The sequence below is a fragment of the Phyllostomus hastatus genome, unplaced genomic scaffold, assembly GCF_019186645.2.
Source record: "Phyllostomus hastatus isolate PE091 unplaced genomic scaffold, TTU_PhHast_1.1 phas_scaffold_114, whole genome shotgun sequence".
Taxonomy (NCBI): domain Eukaryota; kingdom Metazoa; phylum Chordata; class Mammalia; order Chiroptera; family Phyllostomidae; genus Phyllostomus; species Phyllostomus hastatus.
This window is the reverse complement of record NW_025334006.1, coordinates 10752446-10772818: the sequence shown is the minus strand read 5'-3', so window position 1 is coordinate 10772818 and position 20373 is coordinate 10752446. Positions and strand designations below refer to the sequence as shown.

The window sequence follows — 20373 nt, the reverse complement described above, 5'->3', positions numbered from 1 at the left end:
CTGCAGAGCCTCGGGAGCAACCAGCTTTACCACGCTCTGGGAACGCCCTCTTCTAGCAAGTTAGGTGGCTCCTTCACTTACATAAGATGTGTGTGTTCTGGCAGGGAAGAGAGCTGCCCGATGAGTGTTTAGCAAAAATGATTTGTGTGGAGTTATTTTGAGACACCAGGGAAGCGAATGGCAGCCAAACCCTGCACTATTTTCAACCGTTCACTCATCTACAAAGATTAATACATTACAGTGTCTCAACCAGAACATTGGTAACAGGGAAATAAGAACTCTAGGGCCCCACACATTATAAATGCCAGTTCTCTCAGTCCACAGGAGGTGACTTCAGTGGTTGGGACTGGACTTGGTGCTTCAGGCTTCCCTTACACTCCTTGGAACCCTGTCTGCCCTGAGACTGGAAGCGGACATGCAGGTTTCCTTCCATGGAGTTGGCCAGGCTCTTGATGAAGCTACAGTTTGATTATTCTCTCATTCACTGTATGGGGAGCAAATTCGTTTTCTAGTAGAGAAGTGAGCCCACTTTTTGTGGCATCCCACAATACTGACTTTATGTGGGTGGCTGACCTTTTTGAGGTTCCAGGCTAGCTAGGAGAAATTCCCCCTTCCCCTTTCAAAGCATTCACCTTTTCTCCTGACTCAAGCATCAACAGCTATCTGCTAAGGATGAGTGAACTACAGAATGTAGGATTTTCCAGTTTAATGACATTAGGGGAGCAGCCTCCATACAAAACACTTCTCTTGTTTGTGTTTTGCTCTTGGCTGTTATCCTGTGAAATTTGCCTTGTCACTCCCCACCCTCTTGCTGACAGCTGTCATCTTTGCCACTTAGGAGCTAGTGTCTCCCTAGGATGGCTGTCTGACATGGAAGAGGCCTTCTTCCTTTCCCCTGGTCTGTAGAGGTGTAGTTTAAGAGTTCCGAGTGCCAGGAGATCTAACTGCCTCTGACCTGGAGGGATCCATTTGGGCTGGAGGGCATCCAGACACTTTCTAGACTATGGAGGGAGGGCACAGAAAAAAAGAACACTCATGACTATCCATTTATTTTGTTTTATAATTTTAGAGGACATACGATTACTTTAATGACAAAAACTATGGAAACAAAATATAGTTACATAACACAGGCAACAACAAAGTGCACAGCTTTCCAGAGTCCCCAAAATTCCCTATGAGGATGTGCACCCCAGCATTTTTATTTTAATTAAGGTGTCTTGTCATAAGCCTCACATACCCAAGCCTGGGCCTAACAGGAAGGTGGGGAGGGGGCACGCTTCAGGAGGAGCACTGCTTGTGCTTGTGCTTGTGCTTGTGCTCGGCAGGGGGAGTTAAGCATGGGACTGAGTCTCTGCCACTTTTGCACCCCTGAGGAGCCAGAACCCACAGTCTCAAACATTTAGCTAATGGCACTCCCTTCTGCTTGCGATACTGGACAAGAACTTCCTGTCAGGGAGTCCGGCTAGGGTGTGATGGAGAGTGAACCAGGAGCAAAAGTCAGTGAGGAGACACAAACAATCAATCCATCATCGACGTTTTCCAAGTGGGGCAAGGGAACTGGCAGGCAGCCTGGGGCTTTAGAAGAGGGTGAAAGGTGTGAGGCAGAAGGGCTGGCTCTTCTCTCCATTTTCCCTGAAATGAAACTGTGTTCTCAAGTTTGCAATGCCAAGGGGTCTACCCATTGTTGTCAAGTCTCTGCCACTTCAGACACTGACACTGAGTGTGTGCCCATCGGTAGGCAGGTACCTCCCTGGTATCATTCTTCCCACAGAATGTCACTTTCTGGTGTGGATCTTTGAGACAGCTGCCAAAGGTGTGGACACGTCCACATGCATGGACATGCAAATTCAGATTCCGAGGCAGTGGTTTCCTCTGTCAGCCTCCCTTCCCTCTCCTCACCCTCTTTCCTTGAGCTAGTGAGCACACACAAGTGAACCTGCACATGCACACACGCACACTGCCAGGTTGTCACAAGCACCTGGAATCAGGCAATGTGTTTGATCACCAGCTGTGTCGGGAAGTTTCTACTCCCACCCTCCCTAAACACTCCTTCACCACTTCCTCACCCATCACTCCCTTATTAGAAATAATGATATTTTTCCCTGGCCGGTGGCTCACTTAGTTGGAGTGTCATCCTGTACACCAAAAGGTTGGGGGTTTGATCCCAGTCGGGCACGTATGGGAGGCAACTGATTGATGTTTCTCTCTGCCATTCTCTCCGTCTCTCTCTCACTCAAACCAATAAACATATTCTTGGGTGAGGATTTCAAAAAGAAGAAAGAAATCGTGGTTTGGGGCAAGCTTCCTATCCAGCAACTTGTGCCTCACGTGGTCCTCCAGTTGTGCAGTGCTCTCATTCTGGAGCAGCCGCCGCTCCCTTGGAGACAGGCGCAGCCTGGGGAGGCAGGCCAGTGTCTCCAATCTGGCTGCAAAAAATCAGGAAGCTTGTTTGTCAGGTACCTTGTTTTCTCCCTTGCCGTCCTCCCTTCTCTCCTGCTTTCCCACTGAAGCTTTGCATCCAGTGTCACCGTTCAAATCCTGATGCTTGGGTGTCCTGCTGTTGGCACAGTGTGACAGGAGCTGAAAAGCCTCAATTAAGTGCAAGCCGTGCTTTCAGTGTCCCACTGACCGCAGTGATGGCTGAAATAGTCCGCGGAAAGTAAAGGATGCAGACATCCTTTTCTTCCCCTCCAGTCTCCCAAAGAGGGAAAATAGTCACTTCAGTGGAACACTCTTCTCCTGAATTCTGCAAAGTGCACTCTCGGCAGTGTTTTGGATTTTGCTGTACCTTTTTTTATCCCTGAGAGCCCAGTGAATGAGAGAAGGAAATGAATAGACTGCTTGTCACAACACCACCAGGGTCTCCATGATGCCTGGGGCCGCTGCCGAGAGACAGACAATGAGAGTGGGCTGGAATGCAGGCCTTGGAGGCCCCAGCCTTCCACGGGTGGGCTCTGCCTCTCCCACACAGTCGTTGAGGGCTTTCCTTTCCCGCAACCCCGGGGATTCCTGCCGCACTAATGGAGCTATCTCTCTTACTGCAGCATCCTGCCTGGAGTAAAAGTCTAACTCTGCCTGGTTCCAGGGAGGGAGGACCCGTGTGCAGTGTCTCCTCACCCCTCCCCCATTAATCCAACAAACACAGCAAATCTTTCTGCCTAAGTCTCCAAAGGTGGCTCTCAAAGCCATGAGAAGGGATGTACCCCACCACCCATCAGACCTTTTTAATTGAATCAACTAGAAAGTTATTTCCAGTTTAAAGATTCCTTCATACTATGTAGGCTGAAAGTGGAAAAGCAGAATGGTAGCAGATCAAAACCCATGTCTTGTGAGGACCTGGGGGTGTTGAGCCTGGAGAAAATACGACATGAGGATGAGAGGAAATAGATGTTGTGCTGTCTTCAGGTATTTGAAGGGCTGTCAGGTAGATAATGGATGTTTTATATGGCCCCAAGGAACCAGACCAGATCTTAAAAGGCCTAGATGGCAGATTGAGGAGTTCTGATTTTAGTGGTAAACTAGGGAAGCCACTGAAGGGTTTTAAGCAGAACACTTTGCTTTAGGATAATTACTTTGGTAGCTGTGTGTGGGAAGAGTCAGTATATGGGGACATGGGGCGCAGGCAGGTAGATCAGAAGGCTCTTGGCTAAAAGTGACAGGAGGCTGCACAAGCTGAGTTAACATTGAAAATCGAGAGGAGTCCATGGACTACACAACAACTAGGGGGGTGAAATTAATGGGCTTGATTAGATGTAGCAGTCATTGGATTAAATAGGTACAGTAGGGACAGATCAAAGATAGGTGAGTTTTTCAGATTGAGAGGTTGTGCGGAAAGTGCTGAAACCAGAATGGGGGGAGGACAAAAGAGGAGGTGATTTAGGAAGACAAGTTTGGTTTTGGGCATGTTGAGGTGCTGGCAGGACATACGGGGGAGATGCCTCTCAGACATTTGAGAGTTGGGTCTAGAGATGAGACGGCAGTTAGAGATTACATGTCTGTGGGTTCTGCCCAGTCACTGTGATGGCGAATACAATCACGGGTGGGCCTTTCAAGAGATAGTGTAGAGTCCAGAGGAAATGGCCCAGAACAAAACGGAGGACAACAACAAGAGACAAGAGCAGCAGCCCAGAGAGAGAGGACAGCATGAAGGGACACAAAGGGAAGAGAGAATTTCGTTAAGGTTTGGGGCACAGTATTGAATGCCACAGAGAGACCCAGTAGGGCTCTCACAGAGAAGAGATTATCAGAGTTGTCAGTGAGGAGGTGCCTTTCCAAGTAGAGTTTTATAGAAAGGGAAAGTCTGAGTATACAATTGTAGGAACAAGGGTCTGTTGTGCTCACGGGGTGCACGTTTTGCATGGGGACATCTGGGTCTGGGAGTACCAGGGAAAGAGCACAAGAACGGGGGTGGGGGAGTGCTCCTGAAAGAACAGGAGAGGCAGGCTGAGGGTGCACGCCTGTGGTGGAGGACGGCTTCCTCAGACAGTTTCTCTTGGGCCACGAGTCCTTCCCTTTCACCTTCTAGGTCACACTGTCGTGAGCTTCTGTTAGTATTGTTTTTATTATTATTTGTGATATTCTTAGGCTGCACCTGTACAGATATTCTAGTTTGGGGAAGTTGAACTTTGTGCCTTGCCTGGATTTTTTTTTTTTTTTTAATCAGCCTACAATATGCTACAGAGCAAGAGTCAGCAAACTTCTCTGAAGGATCAGATAGTACACGTTTTAGGCTTTGTGGGCCGTATAGTCTCTGTCACAACCAGACAACAGTGTGGCTGTATTCCAACAATAAAACTTTATTTGTGGAAACTGAAATTGGACTGTCACAACGTTTACATGTCACAAAAACCTTTGATTTTTTAACTTTTCTAAAATGTAAAATCCATTCTTCACTCATGGGTTGTACAAAAACAGGCTTTGAGCTGATCTTAGCCTGCAGAAGTTGTCTGTTTACCCTTTACATTATGGTAACAACAAGAAAAATGCTGTGATTCATGCACAGCCCAGAATTCAGGGTAGGGTGTATTTATATGTCGAAGATCAGCTTGCACTCTTGAAGGACCTTAGCTTTTCAGAATTCCTTTTTGTGTCCCGTCCCTCCAGCCTTGTATGTATGTATGTATGTATGTATGTATGTATGTATTTCTTTATTAGTAAAGTTAATGAGGTAAAGGGCTCTTAAAGAGTTCCTTAGATCTCAGTGTTGTATGTATTCTCCTTGGTCTTGGGGTCTTAGTATTCGTGATCTAACTGCTTTCTTCTTCTCCAGTTTAACTAGCTAAATATACTCATCTCTAGACATTTAAATTTCACTTACCTCAGGAGGAGAAGCTCAGAGCAATTTTCTGTGAGTAGAAGCTCTAGAAGGCCATTAGTCTGGAAGTACATTCCACTCATATCAGAACCATTTTGTTCAGATAACAACACAGCTTGGTTTAGAAAAGGTTACTCTAAATTTATGCAAGTAAGTAGCTTTTACATTTGGCTGCCAGGTGTGTGCCAGAATACCTTCTGGAAGCTTGTACTTGCAAGATCCAAGTGGGTATTTTCTTTCCCTTTCTCTCTCCCTCTCTACCCCCCCATCCCCCCTCTTTCCTTAATTTTATTTATTGATTTTTTAGAGAGAGAGAAAGAAACATTGATTTACTATTCCACTTATCCATGCATTCATCAGTTGCTTTCCTCTGTGTGCCCTGACCAGGGATCAAGCCCGAGACCTTGGCATATTGGGACGACACTGTAACCAACTGAGCTACCCAGCCAGGGCTCAAGTGTGTATTTTCTACAGCTTCCTCACGACCCTGTAATTATTCTCTACCGGCCTGGCCAGTAGATTCAAATTTTTCTCTTTATCCATTAACTTGGGATTAAAAGGCCATAATTGGAATTCTTCAGTGCCAAAAATGAAAGAGGAAAAAAATAAATCTAAGTTTTATTTGATTCAAAGATAAAGTTACATGTTTAAAATAAGTCAGAAAAAGCAAAAGTTGAGGTTCTCATAGAAACCAACTCCCCCTCATTGCTCAGACTTGGGGTTTGTGCTTGTTAGGTGCTGTCTCCATAGTGCCAGGGTGTTACATAAAAGCTTGAGCCATGTAGCTTTCTTGTCATTGGAAGGACCATTGTTGCCTTAGCTTTTGACCTCAAATAACCTTGTTTTCTATGTAGTAAAGATACAAGGTGGTTGTTTTGATACAGATAATGAGGAGAACACCTTTTTGGAGGGCACAGTTCTGTCACATGCCCAGTTCCATTCCACTCCTGGGTGACGGCAATACTATTGCAACTGCTGTTTGTAGCAGGCCCCAAAATGAACATGTGTATTGGGAAGCAGATAGCCTGCCATCTCCAGCCCCCTCCCCAACCCACTCCAGAGACCGCCTGGCTGGGTTGTTTATGGCCATGCTCTCGGGATGCCAGGGAAGGGAAAGGCCTCGTTAATCAGTGAGTTTTTTCTTCCTTTGAAAATCACTGTTTTCAGATCTCGCTGTACGATGGGGAGAATTATAAGAGGTTATTCTGATGCTGGCCTGATTGTTATCTGCTGTACCAGCTCAAACACATTCTCTCTTTTGGGAATGATTCTTTGGTATTTAAAGCCAATGATAAATCAAGTTGGCGAAGCCAGTTCTGCACACTGCCCAGCTAGACTAAGAGCCAGAAAAACAGAATAAGGCCTCTAAGCCATCCCTTCATTGTCTCCTTGGATAATGGTCAGTGATTTAGCATTTAACACTTACTCACTTTGGTTGAGAAATCAGAGTTCCTAGAATTTCTCAAGAACTCACCAAGTGTTAACTAGCATGAGTTCGGAACTCAGAATAGAGCATTGTTAGAATGACTTTGTTGTATCTGTCTCTGCGAGATTTCCTCCTTTCTGTCATTTTTTTTAGCAAATAATTACTGAGTATCTATTATGTGCAAGAATCTTGGGATACAGAGAGAACTGGCATATATACCTTACCTCAAATTACTGCAGAACGGGGGTCCACCATTAATAAGCGAACAACAACTAGAGAAGAGGCCCAAGACGTCACCCATCTCCTGTAGGTCATGCCATTGATGACTCATATCAGAAAACGTTAAGGCACGTAAAGCCAAGGACTGCACCTCCTTTCTGCAAATGTCTCCCCTTCGCCCCTTTCCTTCCTTCACAGGGAGCTGCATTGTATTTTGAAGACTGTGTCTTATCTCTCCTATTCCCAATTAACTTCAGTTCCTGGTCTTTCAGTGAATATAACAAATATTACCAAATCAGAACAGCCTAATAAAAGTCTACCTGCACAACTGGAACTGGGAACTAAAAACAGCTTCAGTCTCACCTCTTGACCAGCTCTGACTTCCCTAACTACAATTACCTGAGGAGTTTGATCCCTTTAATTAGGATCCATTCATTCTTTTATTCCTTTATTCTGATCACTGAAAGAACTTTAGCAGCGACATGTTCCAAAATTGGCCACAAGACTTTTCCCCTGAGGTAACAAAATAGCAGGTTTCATGAACAAGGGAGAGAATACAGAATTTGAGACAATGCAGAATTCTTGTTTCATTTCTGACCCTTTCAATACAAATTGAGACCTCATACCATATAGAACAAACTCTTAGGAACCAAGTGGTGTACCATTTTCCTTGCTCTTTTGGGCCATTTTGGGAACATGAGAACAGAAGACCAGCTGCTCCAAAGTGGGATGGTTGCAGTTCTCAATTGTTGACTGATTTCATTGGCAGAATTTGCAACTTGAGACCTCCCAACGATTATTTCTGCTTTAAATCTGATGAGACAGAACTAAGAGCAAGCTTTTGATATGTGAGGTGTGTTACATTTCTGGGAACCCATGATGTGAACTGATCTGGCTTTGCATTTGTATTTAGGTGATAACCACATTCTTAAAATTAGGGAGATGGCTTGTCTCCCTCTGCATTTTGTACTAATGGTTTGAGTTCTGGATTTTGTGGTGGATGCTTAGATAAGGAATAGCTTACCTAATTGTTGTTAACACCAAAGAATTTTTTAAATTGACCTGGATATAGTTAAATGTGTTCTTCTTGTCTTGGGCTGCATACAGCATTACTCTATGTGTGGTAGAAGGTTTGGGGTTTTTTGTTTTGTTTTTTAATGTTTGGTGGGGTTTTTTTGATGGGGAAAGCATGACAAGAGAAGGTATAAAAATGGAACTAATTGAATTGGGGGGTAAAAGTCTCTGCTGAGAGTCTGGATTATAAATTGTCTGGCTGCACCAGTGGGAACTCGGGCCAAAGGTATTGGAGGGCAGTCAGTGTGTCAGGAAGCTTATTTTGGTGTTCCTCTGCACTTGCTGTGTGTGTAGAAAGGAGGGTGAGGTGTCCACATTTCCCCATGTGGGAAACTTACAGCATTTTATAGAATTCCTACCTAGGGTCTTAGAGATCGGGGATGAAGGTGCCCCATTAGACATGATGGTCTAGTCTCCTGCTCCTTGTCTAGCTGCCTGTCCCCGGGATCTATGCTCAGCTTCTCTTTACATGCTCACCTGGCATGTGCCACATGCTGCTAATAAAGCCTGAGTTTGTTTTGAAAGTCCCACCAGAACTGCTGTTTTGTCTCCCCTGTGGTCTGATTAGCAAACACTGTGTTGGAGTTTTGGGGAGCAGTGTTTAAGGCAGAGGCACTTAGATTTAACTGTCATTGAAGAAGTCCTTCCCTAAACGTAGAAAATAAAGTCACAGCTCCCTGGTCTGGGCTGCTTTCACATAGGTAGAGGGCAGGCTTCATAGCCACCTTTCATCTTTGGAATCAAATAAATAATAGCATTTGCATTTTCATTGGGAAACTTACTTATAAACCCAGTAGTCATCCTCGTGCTGACTTTTTCCAGGATTTGTCCAGATTTTCTTTCACCTAATGATTATGTTCCCTGTTCTCAAGCTGAGCGGTTTCCCTCCTTTTTGTGTTTAACAGCTTTCAAACATTCGCAAGCCGCCATCATGTCACCTGTAGGCACTGCTTAGCTGAGCACCTTTTACCTTTCCTTTCAAGGCGGCCTCCCCACCCAAGAGTCATTTTCTACTGCTCTCGTCATGCATGCTCCAGTTTTCTGCATTGTCATGTGGCCGCGTAGCTTCCTAGAGCCAAACCGGGTCCGAGTGAGGATTGTTTTTCCCCTTTGGTACACTGGGAACTAAACACTGTGGCAGCGCTCCAGTCTCAGGTCTCGCTGACATCGACGGTCAGTACTGACCATTTCCTCTCTGTATTTAACCTGCATTTCCCAAACGTGCTCATGAAAGGCCATGTGGTAAGTGGATGTCACTGTTTGAGGGGTTTTTTTTTCTTTTTTTCCTTTTTTCCTTCCTCAAAGTACTATGTAACTGTGGGAAAGTGGGATGTATGCAGTTAGGGGTTCTGTCAGCCCCTCTCCTGGTATTTGTGTTAGGTCTACAACCCTGACAGTTTATTAGCCATTTCCTTTTCTGTGTATTTACTTCGTTTCTGAAGTATTTCTCATTGATACTCATTCAGCATTTGTTGAAGCTCTGTAATACCACCATGTGCTAGGCAGTGTGTTGGATGCTAGAAAGAATACAAACTTTATATGATACAGTACCCTTCCTAAAGAGCCACCTAGTTTCGGTTTTATTTGGATTATTTTATTATTTTCATAAGGCTTGCTCATGGTAGCAATGAGGGGAGAAAGCAGATTTATGGGAACATCCATGAAACACTAAAAGGATCCAAAGTTAGGTCAGATCGCACAGGTCCTGGAGGTGACTGTGGGCCTGAGTTCATTCCAGGGACTTCTATAGATATCCAGTATTGGTTCCCTGGTGTTGGTACAAGGTAGTCCCCTCCCTCTAGCTCCAGATAGGCTTGTTTTAATACCCAGCCCAGTTCAAATTCCAGAAAAAAGCACTTCTCTCACCTGGTATCTTCCGTTTCTATTTGGACAGAGCTTTGTCCCTCTGCCAGCCTGAATGCAGGCCCTCCTTCAGTCGGGTACAGCAGTAGCTCTCCCTCCATCCCCAGCTTATGGTGAGGGGAGAGGGGAGAGGACAGAGGCCAGGGTCACGTGCGAGAGAGCAAAGATATCTGAGGCTGACCCTAACAAGGGATATGGCACGGTGAGCCCCATAACTTGTCTGATATATTCTACCAACAGTCTCCTAGACACACGTACTACGCCTGACATAATCCAATTATCACGTGCTATTTTTTAGCATTCTGCAACATACAGGCCAAATGGTGAGTCCAGTCACCAATAACATACCTTATATGATGTTAGAGGAAAGGAATGTTTTCGTGATGATAATTCATTGACACAGAGTCTTCCTTTTTCATCACTGAGTTTTCAGCTTCCAACACAGTGCCTAGCCAGAGTAGGCACTGATACGTATTTGTGAAATGGAGTCAGGGGTGGTCTGTGAAGTGGACAGTGGCATCTTTAGGTATCTAAGTCGGCAGAAGGCAAAGATGACATCGGTGTGCCGGTTATGCCCTTCCCTCAGTAACGTCCGACATGGTCGTGAGCATACAGTGGACATGCAGTAAGCACTGTCGACAGATCTTTCCAGTTGCTTATTGTTTCCACTAGAATTTTGTTTCCTCCGTCTAATGCCTGGTCTCTTGTTTGCTGGACTAAGCACCATTAGGAAGCTGTCACTTTTAGCTAAGGCAGATTTGCCACACTTCCCTTTAGCTCCCAATAAAGAAAAAAGCAAATGCACTTTGAGCCCAGAGGCTTAATTATCATAAAACCTGACATACAATGTAAAAATAGAGTGATACATGACTCTTACACGGCCATCAATAGAATCTCTCATATGGCCATTATTGTATCATTAACAAGAACTTGTACTTTTCCAAAGCTGACTGACCAAAGTGTTTATGTTAATTGACCTAGTTAGTCAATGTCTCTAAATATATAATTTCTTTTTAATAGAATGTTTTGTAGCCCAGCATTTTAAATTTGAAAGGAGGTACCCTGTACTCCACAAGTCAAAGCTTTGGTGAAGAGTTTTAAAAGGCCATAACCAAAATTGTAGGATTTTATGGTCAGGGAGACTTGGGAACTCCTTCATGTTATAGACAGAAACCATGAGGCCCAGAGAGGTTTTATACTTTGTCAGTGGCAGAACAAAAACTGTAACCACAATGTGCTGAAAGCTAGTGCTGAATTTTCTCTTCCTAAACTGTACAAAAATGAGGCAAATCCTTTCTGTTGTTGTTGTTTAGTTTTGTTTTAAATGGTCTTGTTCAACCATCATATCCAGAAAGCATAGAAAGGATGTGAAAAATAAGGGGTTTTACTTATAGGCAGATAGTTCTGTAGGGCTTTAATGTAGTCAGGGGGCCTCGTGGAACCAGGGGGTGAGTGGGTGTCTCATCTCGCTCTTCTGTATCTGCCCTTAGTGGAAGTCGGCTAAGAAGGCCCCACAGGCACAACAGTATCTCTCTTCATTTTGTCACATCGCATAATAGAGAAGAAAAATGTTCAAGAATGAGTTTTTGTTAGGTATAGGCTGCCATTATTATTATTATTATTATTATTATTATTATTATTATTATTATTATTATTATTGGAATGTTTTTGTTTTTTGAATGGCTGGTAAGTTTCAGGGGAAGTTGGATGGTTGACCTGCACCTGTGGTATTTGAAGCACGACAGAGTTAATACGTCCTTCTCAGCAGGCAGCACTGCACGGGTGCATTCATTATCTGCAAAGGTGGGTAGTATCAGAAATGGTCACTAGCCAGAGTCACAAGTACTTCCTCACCTGGCGAGGGAGTTTCTGGAACTCCTGTGATATCTCATTTTGTATTTACCGCTTGGGATCTCTCCATTGCTGCGTATCGGCCTGCTCATAGTAACTGCAGCTTCGGGTTCGCTTTCTGAGAACCCATCTTTCTTTCTCCTGAGACGTGTGTTGTTTTTTTTTAAGGTGCATTTTGTTGGTATGTTGGTAACAAAGCCGCATACCGGAGACGCCTGCAGCACTGGGCGTTTGAGTCAAGGTGCAGTGTGGGCGGGGTTTGCTTCCTGACCAAGCTCTTGGAGTAGAGCTCTCCTTGCTGACAGCCCATGTCCTCACCTGGTTTTCAGCAGTAACACCTGTCTTTTGAGCTTTAGAATGTTAACACTTGTTCAGTTTCTTGTTAGTGTACAACATATTTCCTTCCTTGTCCTTTGATCCCTTGGGACACAAGAGCAAGTCCAGAAGCTGATAAGCAAGCACTCGGCAAAGCCTTTGAACTCTCCAAAAGGGCCATCAGGCCTGCCTATCTTTGCCAGGCTTTTTCCTTCACACCTTAGTCTGTACCGCTGTTTTTCAACCTGTGGGTCTTGCCCCACTGAAGGGCCTAAATTTATTCATTGTCATAACCATCTTTTTTTTTTCTTTAATGAAATAGAACAGAAGAGAGACAACACAGCACATGGAGTCAAGATTAACCATTATTTTGTGGAAACTTTGTTACATTGTATAAAGTGTATAGACCCATATGTACATGTGTATGTGGGTCATAAAGATTGAAAAACCTCCATGTGCAGAGTTAGCATGGCACACCGATTTATAGCATGCAGACATTCAATATCATCAAACCCTGCTATCCTGCCTCTGACTTTGACTCCTAGTCCAATAATGGAGTCTGCCTCCCCCGCCTACCCCACGTGTCTGAATCCCCATTTTAGTATTCTGCCTAGGGTCTCCCCTCCTATGTAGGAGTTGTGCTGCCTCAGTGCTCTAGTCTGACAGTGCCTGAAACTCTGCCACCAAGGCCAACCCCGTGCCAAGCACCCCTTCACTGTATGTCTGAACACCAGCTGTTCCTGGACTCCCCTGACTCTGCTCACCTGCCCAATGAGAAACGGAGTGTGCCAGGCTCCCGGACTCCTACCTACTCTCCATTTCAGGTTATAATACCCCTTGTTTACAGGGCTGTTCAACTCCAAAACTGTGCTTTGTCTCACTGGCTTTAGCATTTGACAGTCTGAGGTTCAGATGAGCCACTTACCAGCTTTATGATCTTGGGCTTTACGTCAGTTCTTAGGTACTCATGGGTACTCAGTAACTGTTTATGTTCCCTCTTTGTTCTTCTAGACTTACACCCAGGTTTAACTCTGGTACCTGCTTGCACTGCCTCTGGTTTTAAAATGCAGCTTCTCCTTGTCCTAATAAGGAGTGTCAGCTAAGCCAAATCTGACCCTGAGCTCAGGTGGGACAGTGAGACAGGTTTTGACTGGGAACGGGTGACCTCAGAGAAGGCAAGTCAAAGAGAAGTAAGAGTCAGTCCAGAAGAAAAGAAAGTAAATGATAAAAGCAGACATAATACTCTTGTTTCTCAAGCAACTTTTGTGTCCACCCCCTCTCCTTTCTCTCACCTACCTGCCTGACAGGAATTGATAGGCATAGATGTGTTTACTTTTTCCACTTAAAAAGGGCAAGGAAACATCCTGCTTCAGCTTCCTCCTTTTGAACAGCTGGAGCTCAGTCATGGGGTCGGAAAGCTGAGGAGCACCTAACAAAAGCCTCCTTTGCTGTCTTGTCTACAGGGAGTGGTTGGGCTTTGGTGACCACAGCCCCACTCTCTTCTGAAAGATATTTTGAGTGCATTTCAGCTTGCCTTGTTTGACTCCCTGGGTTCATTGAGCCATCTTGTTTTCTAGAATCTATACCTTGGTGGCCTAGGATTCCAAGAGAGCTGCTGGGCTCTCTCAAGATTTTAGAATACCAGGAAGTGACAGAGGAAAAGGATATGTACACCTACGCATCCAGTGAGACTCAGTTATCTTTTGTGCCCTTTTAGGGAACGTTCCTTTCCCTAGTCCCTGCTGCCCAGTGAGTTGCCCCAGCCTCATCCTAAGTCTAGGCTTCTGTTCATAACAGCCCTGCCAACAGCAGGCCAGGTAGCCCCAGCCAAGTGGCTGCTAAGGGTAGAAACAAAGTGAATGCCTCTTTTAGCATTCTTGTTTCTGCAATGATGCTTTATCTACTGTAGTTATGTGGCCCAAAAGTTTAATAGAATTGTTTATTTTTCTCTCTGACAATTCTTTTCTTGCTTAGTTTGCAGATTCAAAGTGAAAAGTGTTTTTGGCTGTTGGTATTATAAAAACCATAGGCTATCTTTCATTCTATTTTACTCCTGCCCCATCTCTGCCTTCAAGGTTAACCTCAGGCCCTTTGGCTCTACCCTTTGGCTCTATGAGTTTATTGCCATCTTACAAAAATAAGTTCACCTCCCCATGCAGCCTAGCACTGAGGTGCTGGGGATGCAGCAGCCCTGCTGATCTTACCTATGTGACACCTGGGTGGAGCCTTCAGTTGCCCCTTCTTGGCTTGGGTGGGAGAATGGCCCTGGCCATCAGGTCCAGCAGCTCTCCTGCTGTAGTTTCTCTCCTGATACTCTGCTCCCTTCTAGCATTTCATTTGATTTGACATATTCCTTTTGTTGGGCCTTGAGGCTCAGAGAGAAAGCTGTCTTCTTGAGCTTCTGAAAACCCAAGGTGTAAACTATTCCTCTTCCTCTGAGCTTTATGACCTTGAATCTGTGCTGTGGCCAGAAACATGTACAGCCACCTGGCTTCATCCATAAGAGATGTACATTCTGTGCCAGCAGTGGCTCCTTTTCTCCCAAAGGCTCCCCAGCAGGTGTATACAGTAGCCTAGATACTCTGCTACTCTGTCTTCCCATGCCAGATCTCTTATTCCTTCACCTAAGGCCATTTGTAAATAAGAAGTAATACCTCACAATTCTGCCTTATGGCAGCAGGAGCCACCAGAAGTGGATCAGAGACATGAGCCCAGAATGTGTGCTCGCCCTCATGTGATCATCTTTTCTGTGTCTCTAGCCTAGTTCAGCTTTTTACTGCAATATGATTTGGGGAGAAATATTTATAAGTCTGATTTCTACATCAAAACGTGACCTATTTCATGGCCTGCCACAGATGAGCACTGTTAGCAATAAATATATTTGCAAAGTGAATGATAGAATCAAAGAGAATCAAAGACTAGAAGAAGAGGCAGTCTTTTTTTTTTTTAATTTTTATTGATGAGAGAGAGAAACATCAATTTGTTGTTCCACTTACTTATTTATTCATTTGTTGATTAATACATGTGTCCTGGCCAGGGATCAAACCCGCAACCTTAGCACATCAGGATGATGCTCTAACCAACTGAGCTACCCAGCCAGGGCATAAAAGGCAGTCTTAAATTGGATAGTGAGCACTGACTTTGTGTGAAATACTGTCTCTGTGTACAAAGAAGTGTGCAGGATGGGATTCTGTCCTCAGGGATCTCACAGGCTAGCTGTGGAGTAAAAGATGTCTGAGATTTTGAGCATGGGTAACTGCTGAGAACAATAATGATAATAATGATCAGATCATCAGAGCTAAAATGCGCTGAACCCTTCTGTATGTCAGGCACTGTGCTAAGTATTTTACATACATAATCTCCCCTGGTTCACACAACCATCACTGAAATAGATGTATCATTATACAAGTTTTACAAATAGGGCATTGGGGGCTTTGAATGGTACAGTAACTTGGCAAGGGCACAAAGCTAATGAGTGATAGAGTTAAGGTGTGAATCCAGGTATCTCTGACTCCAGATACCTGATATTGTCGTCAGTGTTTTTGTTTTTCTGTCTCTAATTCTGGATGAAAAACTGATGGTACTATTGTCTAAAATACAGCCAGAGGACAGAAAGGAAAGCTTATTTGAATAGGAAAATGACACTGAGTTAACACTTTGAATTTGATGGGAAAATCAGATAGTAAAGAGAAAATGTGTAGGAGTCAACTGGAATGGCTCTTAGGGTGTAGGACAGCTGGAACTATCAGTATAATCTAGGTAAGAGAGCCATTTATGTGAGTGATAGTTGAAGTGGTGAGATTAGATCCATAAGAAGCGAGGAGTCCCAGGCGAGGACTCACCCCACCTCTGGGTGTGCGTGTGTGTTCCCTTACATCTAACTCGGAACGCACTGGGTCCTCCTCTGACAGATCCGAGATGCTGTGACTGAGAGCTCCTCCCCTGTGTCGCTGCCGTGATAGTGTGGGCTTTTCCCACCTGGAGCAAAGTAACTCCCTTCTCCTGCCACCTCTGCCTTATCTCAGATATGATGGCATTCTGATCCAGTGCCTGCCTTATGAGAAGTGGACGGGGACCATCCTTGCTGGGCACTAAGGCTAGGGGCCCCCTTTCATCACTAACTCTCCTTTTCTCCTGACACAGGCATCGAATGCCCCAGAGGAGCCCGAAACCTCCCCGGCTTGGTGCAGGAGGGAGAGCCCTTCAGTGAGGAAGCAACACTTTTCACCAAGGAACTGGTGCTGCAACGAGAGGTAGGACATCTTCCCAGTTGTTTCTTGTACGAGGAGGGTGAGAAAGCGGGCTGACTGAGGTTTCTCTATGTCAGAGACCAGTCTGTCACTTTTTCCAGTGCTCACCCTTCCACATCCACGATCCATTCTGTGTCTGCCCACATCTTATTTCCTGAAGCCCTGAATTGCTCCTCACCATTGGTGTCCTGGGATGCATGGTGATCAGGCGAACGTAGCCAGGATCCTGATGCAGAGCTTACAGCTTTGCAGTCCTCCTGCTTGGCGAATTAGCCTGAGCTGCCTGCTTCCAGCTGGATTTAGAAGCTTGACTAACCCTGTCAGGGGCCAATTTTCTTTGAACATTTATTTGTATCTTTGAGTAATTGCATTTTCTATAGTGAGTTTTCTGACTTAATTTAATTGTATTTCTGTTTCTGCCTGTTGGGCTGGCTCTTACAGGCAGGAGTTAGGCTTCTCATCAGCTATGATGCCCATCTACCTGCTAATTTTTATCAAGTCATAGTCAACAGATCTATCTTCTTTCCAGAACTGCGCCAGCCATTAATCCTGCTAGGTGGGCACAAGAAAAGAACAGTGGGGGTAGCGTGCTGGGCACAGGCTTAGGATTTTAGACTTGCCTTTGTCCTCATTTCTTTTACAGTCAAATCCATAGGACCCCTCCAGCTTTCCTGCAATATCATAATACACACAAAGCAAAAAGATTATGGGGCTCCTAGAGCATGTGCATGGGTCTTTGTAGATCTTTGAGATCAGATGTGTGGGCCTCTTTGGGATGTTAAGTGATATAAGTACTTATAAGCTCCATCGTCTCTCCTTTTGATTAGAATCGCTAGCAAATATATTAGGTGAGAGGTACAGAACAGGCTAGCCCAAGATGCTTATGTTGGACTATCCTGGCCTTGAGAGAGCCACCACCTTTTTAATCCTCACCTGAGGACATACTTATTGATTTTTTTGGAGACGGGGAGAGGAGAGAAACATCGATGTGAGAAAAACATCGATCAGTTGCCTCTCTACACACTCCAACTGGGGACCTAACCTGCAACCCAGGCATGTACCCTGACTGGGAATCAAACCTGTGACCTTTCAGTTTACTGGACAATGCTCCAACCAACTAAGCCACACTGGCCAGGGCGAGAGAACCACCGTTTTGACCCCTGACTAAGCAGTCCTCTTTGCTGTTGGTTGCTACCTCTGGGATTTCTTTAGCACTTGCCTTCTCATTTTGTGAAAGCAGCATGGCAAAAGAAATTCTGAATTCTTAGTTTGAGAGAGATACGGATTCCACTTCTCAAACATCAACTGCAACCACCTGGGTATTGTTTCACATTTCTTGGCAATCTGTACCTTGAGGGGCGGGACTCAACCCCTTGGTTGTCTCATCAGTTTCACATTACCCTCTATTTTGTTTTTGGTAAGATGCATTTATGTTTGTGAAGAAGAAATCCTATATTGCCATGCAAGGTGCCTTCCCCCTCCCCTCTGTTTTGTAACTGCACAATGTAGCTGGACTTTTTATCAAAGAAGAGTTCAGACACTCCAGTTGTCTATCAGTAATTTACATTTTGAAGTGGCCCAATGATTAGGTAGAAGGGGCCAGTGTTATTATAGAATTTTCCTCTCTGTGGGCTTTTGGATAAGGAACTACAGAGCAATTTCATGTCGGAGAAAGCAGGTGAGTCCATTCAGTGTCATGACTTAAAGACATTACAGAGGGAGGGGCCACAGATGCTTGTTTGTTTGTTGTTTGGATAGAGGGAAAAAATCAAGGCTTTGGATTGCCTGAGACATGTTTTAGTTACATCCTCATCACTTACTATCTAGGTCACACTTCTGTTTTGCCTCCCATTTTTCACCATAGTCATCTTCCTCTTGTCTCTCATCTTCTAAAGTTTCTTTCTTTTTCAACTCTTGTTTCCCCAGCCACTTTTCTTCCTGATCATGTTTCTGGCCCGCTGGTGATATCCAAAAGCACAAGGGGGTCAAAGAGAATACTGACCACTAAAAGGAGTGAGTGGCCCAAAGCTCTTCTACTCTCTCATGGTTATTGTGACCTTACCTTTGTTTGTATATTTGCTAGTACTTGACTGATGAAAACGACGAAATTTTTTCTCCATCTTCTTTGAGGCTTCAGGCATGTGAGTTTGCAGGTCCTTAGTCTAATCCAAAGTTGGTATTTATCTTTCATGTTCATAGTGTCCCAGTCTTTCATAGACCTAAGTTGGGGGAGGGGGCCTCTCTTGATAAAGAACCTGTCTTCATTTTCTTAGCTGCTCATTTGATTACTTGGGCTGATTGTTTTGTTTTGTTTTGTTTTGTTTTTGTGTGTTTTTTTTAATTTTATTAATCATTGTTCATATACAGTTTTCTCCTTTTTACTCCCAATCCAGTCCCCCCTCCCACCCTCCCCACTTCCCTCCCATTACCACCTGGGCTGATTGTTTTGAGAGATCTTTATCCAGAGGAAAGACAAGTATGGCCTAAACTAAGGATAATTTGGAATTTTGACCCCCAAAAAAAAAAAAAAAACACAGTTATAGCCTATCTTCTGGGCATTTTCCTTTATATGATATATGAAAACTATGTTCTGAACAGTGCAGGAAGAAAGGTTTTTGTTTTGTTATGGGTTTTATTCATTTGTACCTGTATAGTACCTCCATGTTTATTCCCTAAATTTTCTGCGGAACTTTCCTCTTTGCCCTCCTTTCCTCACCCCTGAAGGATCTAGAAAACTGGATGCATTGGCCCTCCCCACCTTTAGGAGAAAGCACCATATAATTACCTGGATGCCCGAGTGTGGGTCTACAGCCTCCCATCTCAAGTCGTTCTTACCTTCAGGGCAGCTTCCATTGTGCACGTTTCACTCCAGGAACTCTTCTGGAGCCAAGCTGCTGCTGTGATGGCCACAGTCGAACTGGTGTTTTGTACCTTTTGTACTGGTAGCTCAGGTAATCAGGCATTAAGAATATGTGATTATCCTTGACCCTGCCCTATTCCTCCCCTTGAATTTCTCTACATGCTTCTCCCAGTTTCTGTAAATCTTCATTATCATATAGGAAAGTGGAAGCACACAGGTATCTTAATTTCCCAGCCTTTCCTGGGCCACTGTGTGGATCCCACAGAGGCATGGCCATTGTTGGGCTCCCACACAGGTAAACTGACCTGAGGATATGGAGTGGGGAGGGGCTGTGTAATGGATACTGTCCCTAGATCAGCCCTCTGCCAGGGAGAGGACAGAAAGCTGGGGAGCAGGGTGACTGGCTCTGAAAAGTGACCCCCTGTTTATGAATAAAGTGCAATGTCTTGGCTATGGGTAGCTAGCCCAGGAATTGCTGCCTGTCTCTTTATTTTGAGTGGAGAGAGAAATGGGGTCTTTTCATCCATTCCTCATGTGGCGCCTGCACAGTCTCAGACAAGTCTCTTTGCATATCATGTATTCTCGCTCACTCCCCTTCGACTGGAGACCTGAGAGCCCTGCTTCCCTGAATGTGTTTTGTGACAATGCTAGTCAGCACAGAACTATGCACATTTCTAGCCATCATTCCGCTCCATTTTTCTGGGTGTCTCCCCTCCATTTTTTCTTTTTCTCCATTTTTTACGTGTTTCTTCTCTTCAGCCATTGGCTTTTGTTCCTTTTCCTGAGTTGGGGGTCGGCAAGGACTGTTCCAGGTCAGTGGTCTAGGCATTCTGGTGTTCTTGCCCCAGGGTTAAATACCTAATTACCTTTTTCCTCATTCCTTTTGTGACCTTGAAGGCCAAAGCAGCCAAGGAACTCTCAAAGGACTTCACTTATTTTTACTCAAAGAAAATCTAATAAGCTCAACAATTCTTTCCAGGCCAATTCAGTTGGTGTATAGCAGAGGTGGGCAAATCTGCCAGTTTTTGTAAATAAAGTTTTGTTGAAACACAGGCACACAAATTGTTCTGTGTATTTTCTACAGCTGCTTTAGTGCTATAACAGCAGAATTGAGTAGTTAACAACAGGCCATGTGGCCTGCAAAGCTTAAAATAGTTACTGTCTGTCCCTTTATTTAAAAGGTTTGCTGATCCCTGCTCTA

General features: G+C 44.5%; 1 protein-coding gene across 1 annotated transcript in view; it reads left to right on the top strand.

Annotated features, from left to right (window-relative positions):
• SND1 (staphylococcal nuclease and tudor domain containing 1) overlaps window positions 1–20373 on the top strand; it is a 416128-nt gene that overhangs the window by 302784 nt on the left and 92971 nt on the right. Inside the window, exon 16 of the mRNA XM_045855549.1 lies at window positions 16206–16315. Coding sequence (XP_045711505.1) covers window positions 16206–16315 — 110 coding nt within the window. The remainder of the gene's footprint in view (window positions 1–16205; window positions 16316–20373) is intronic.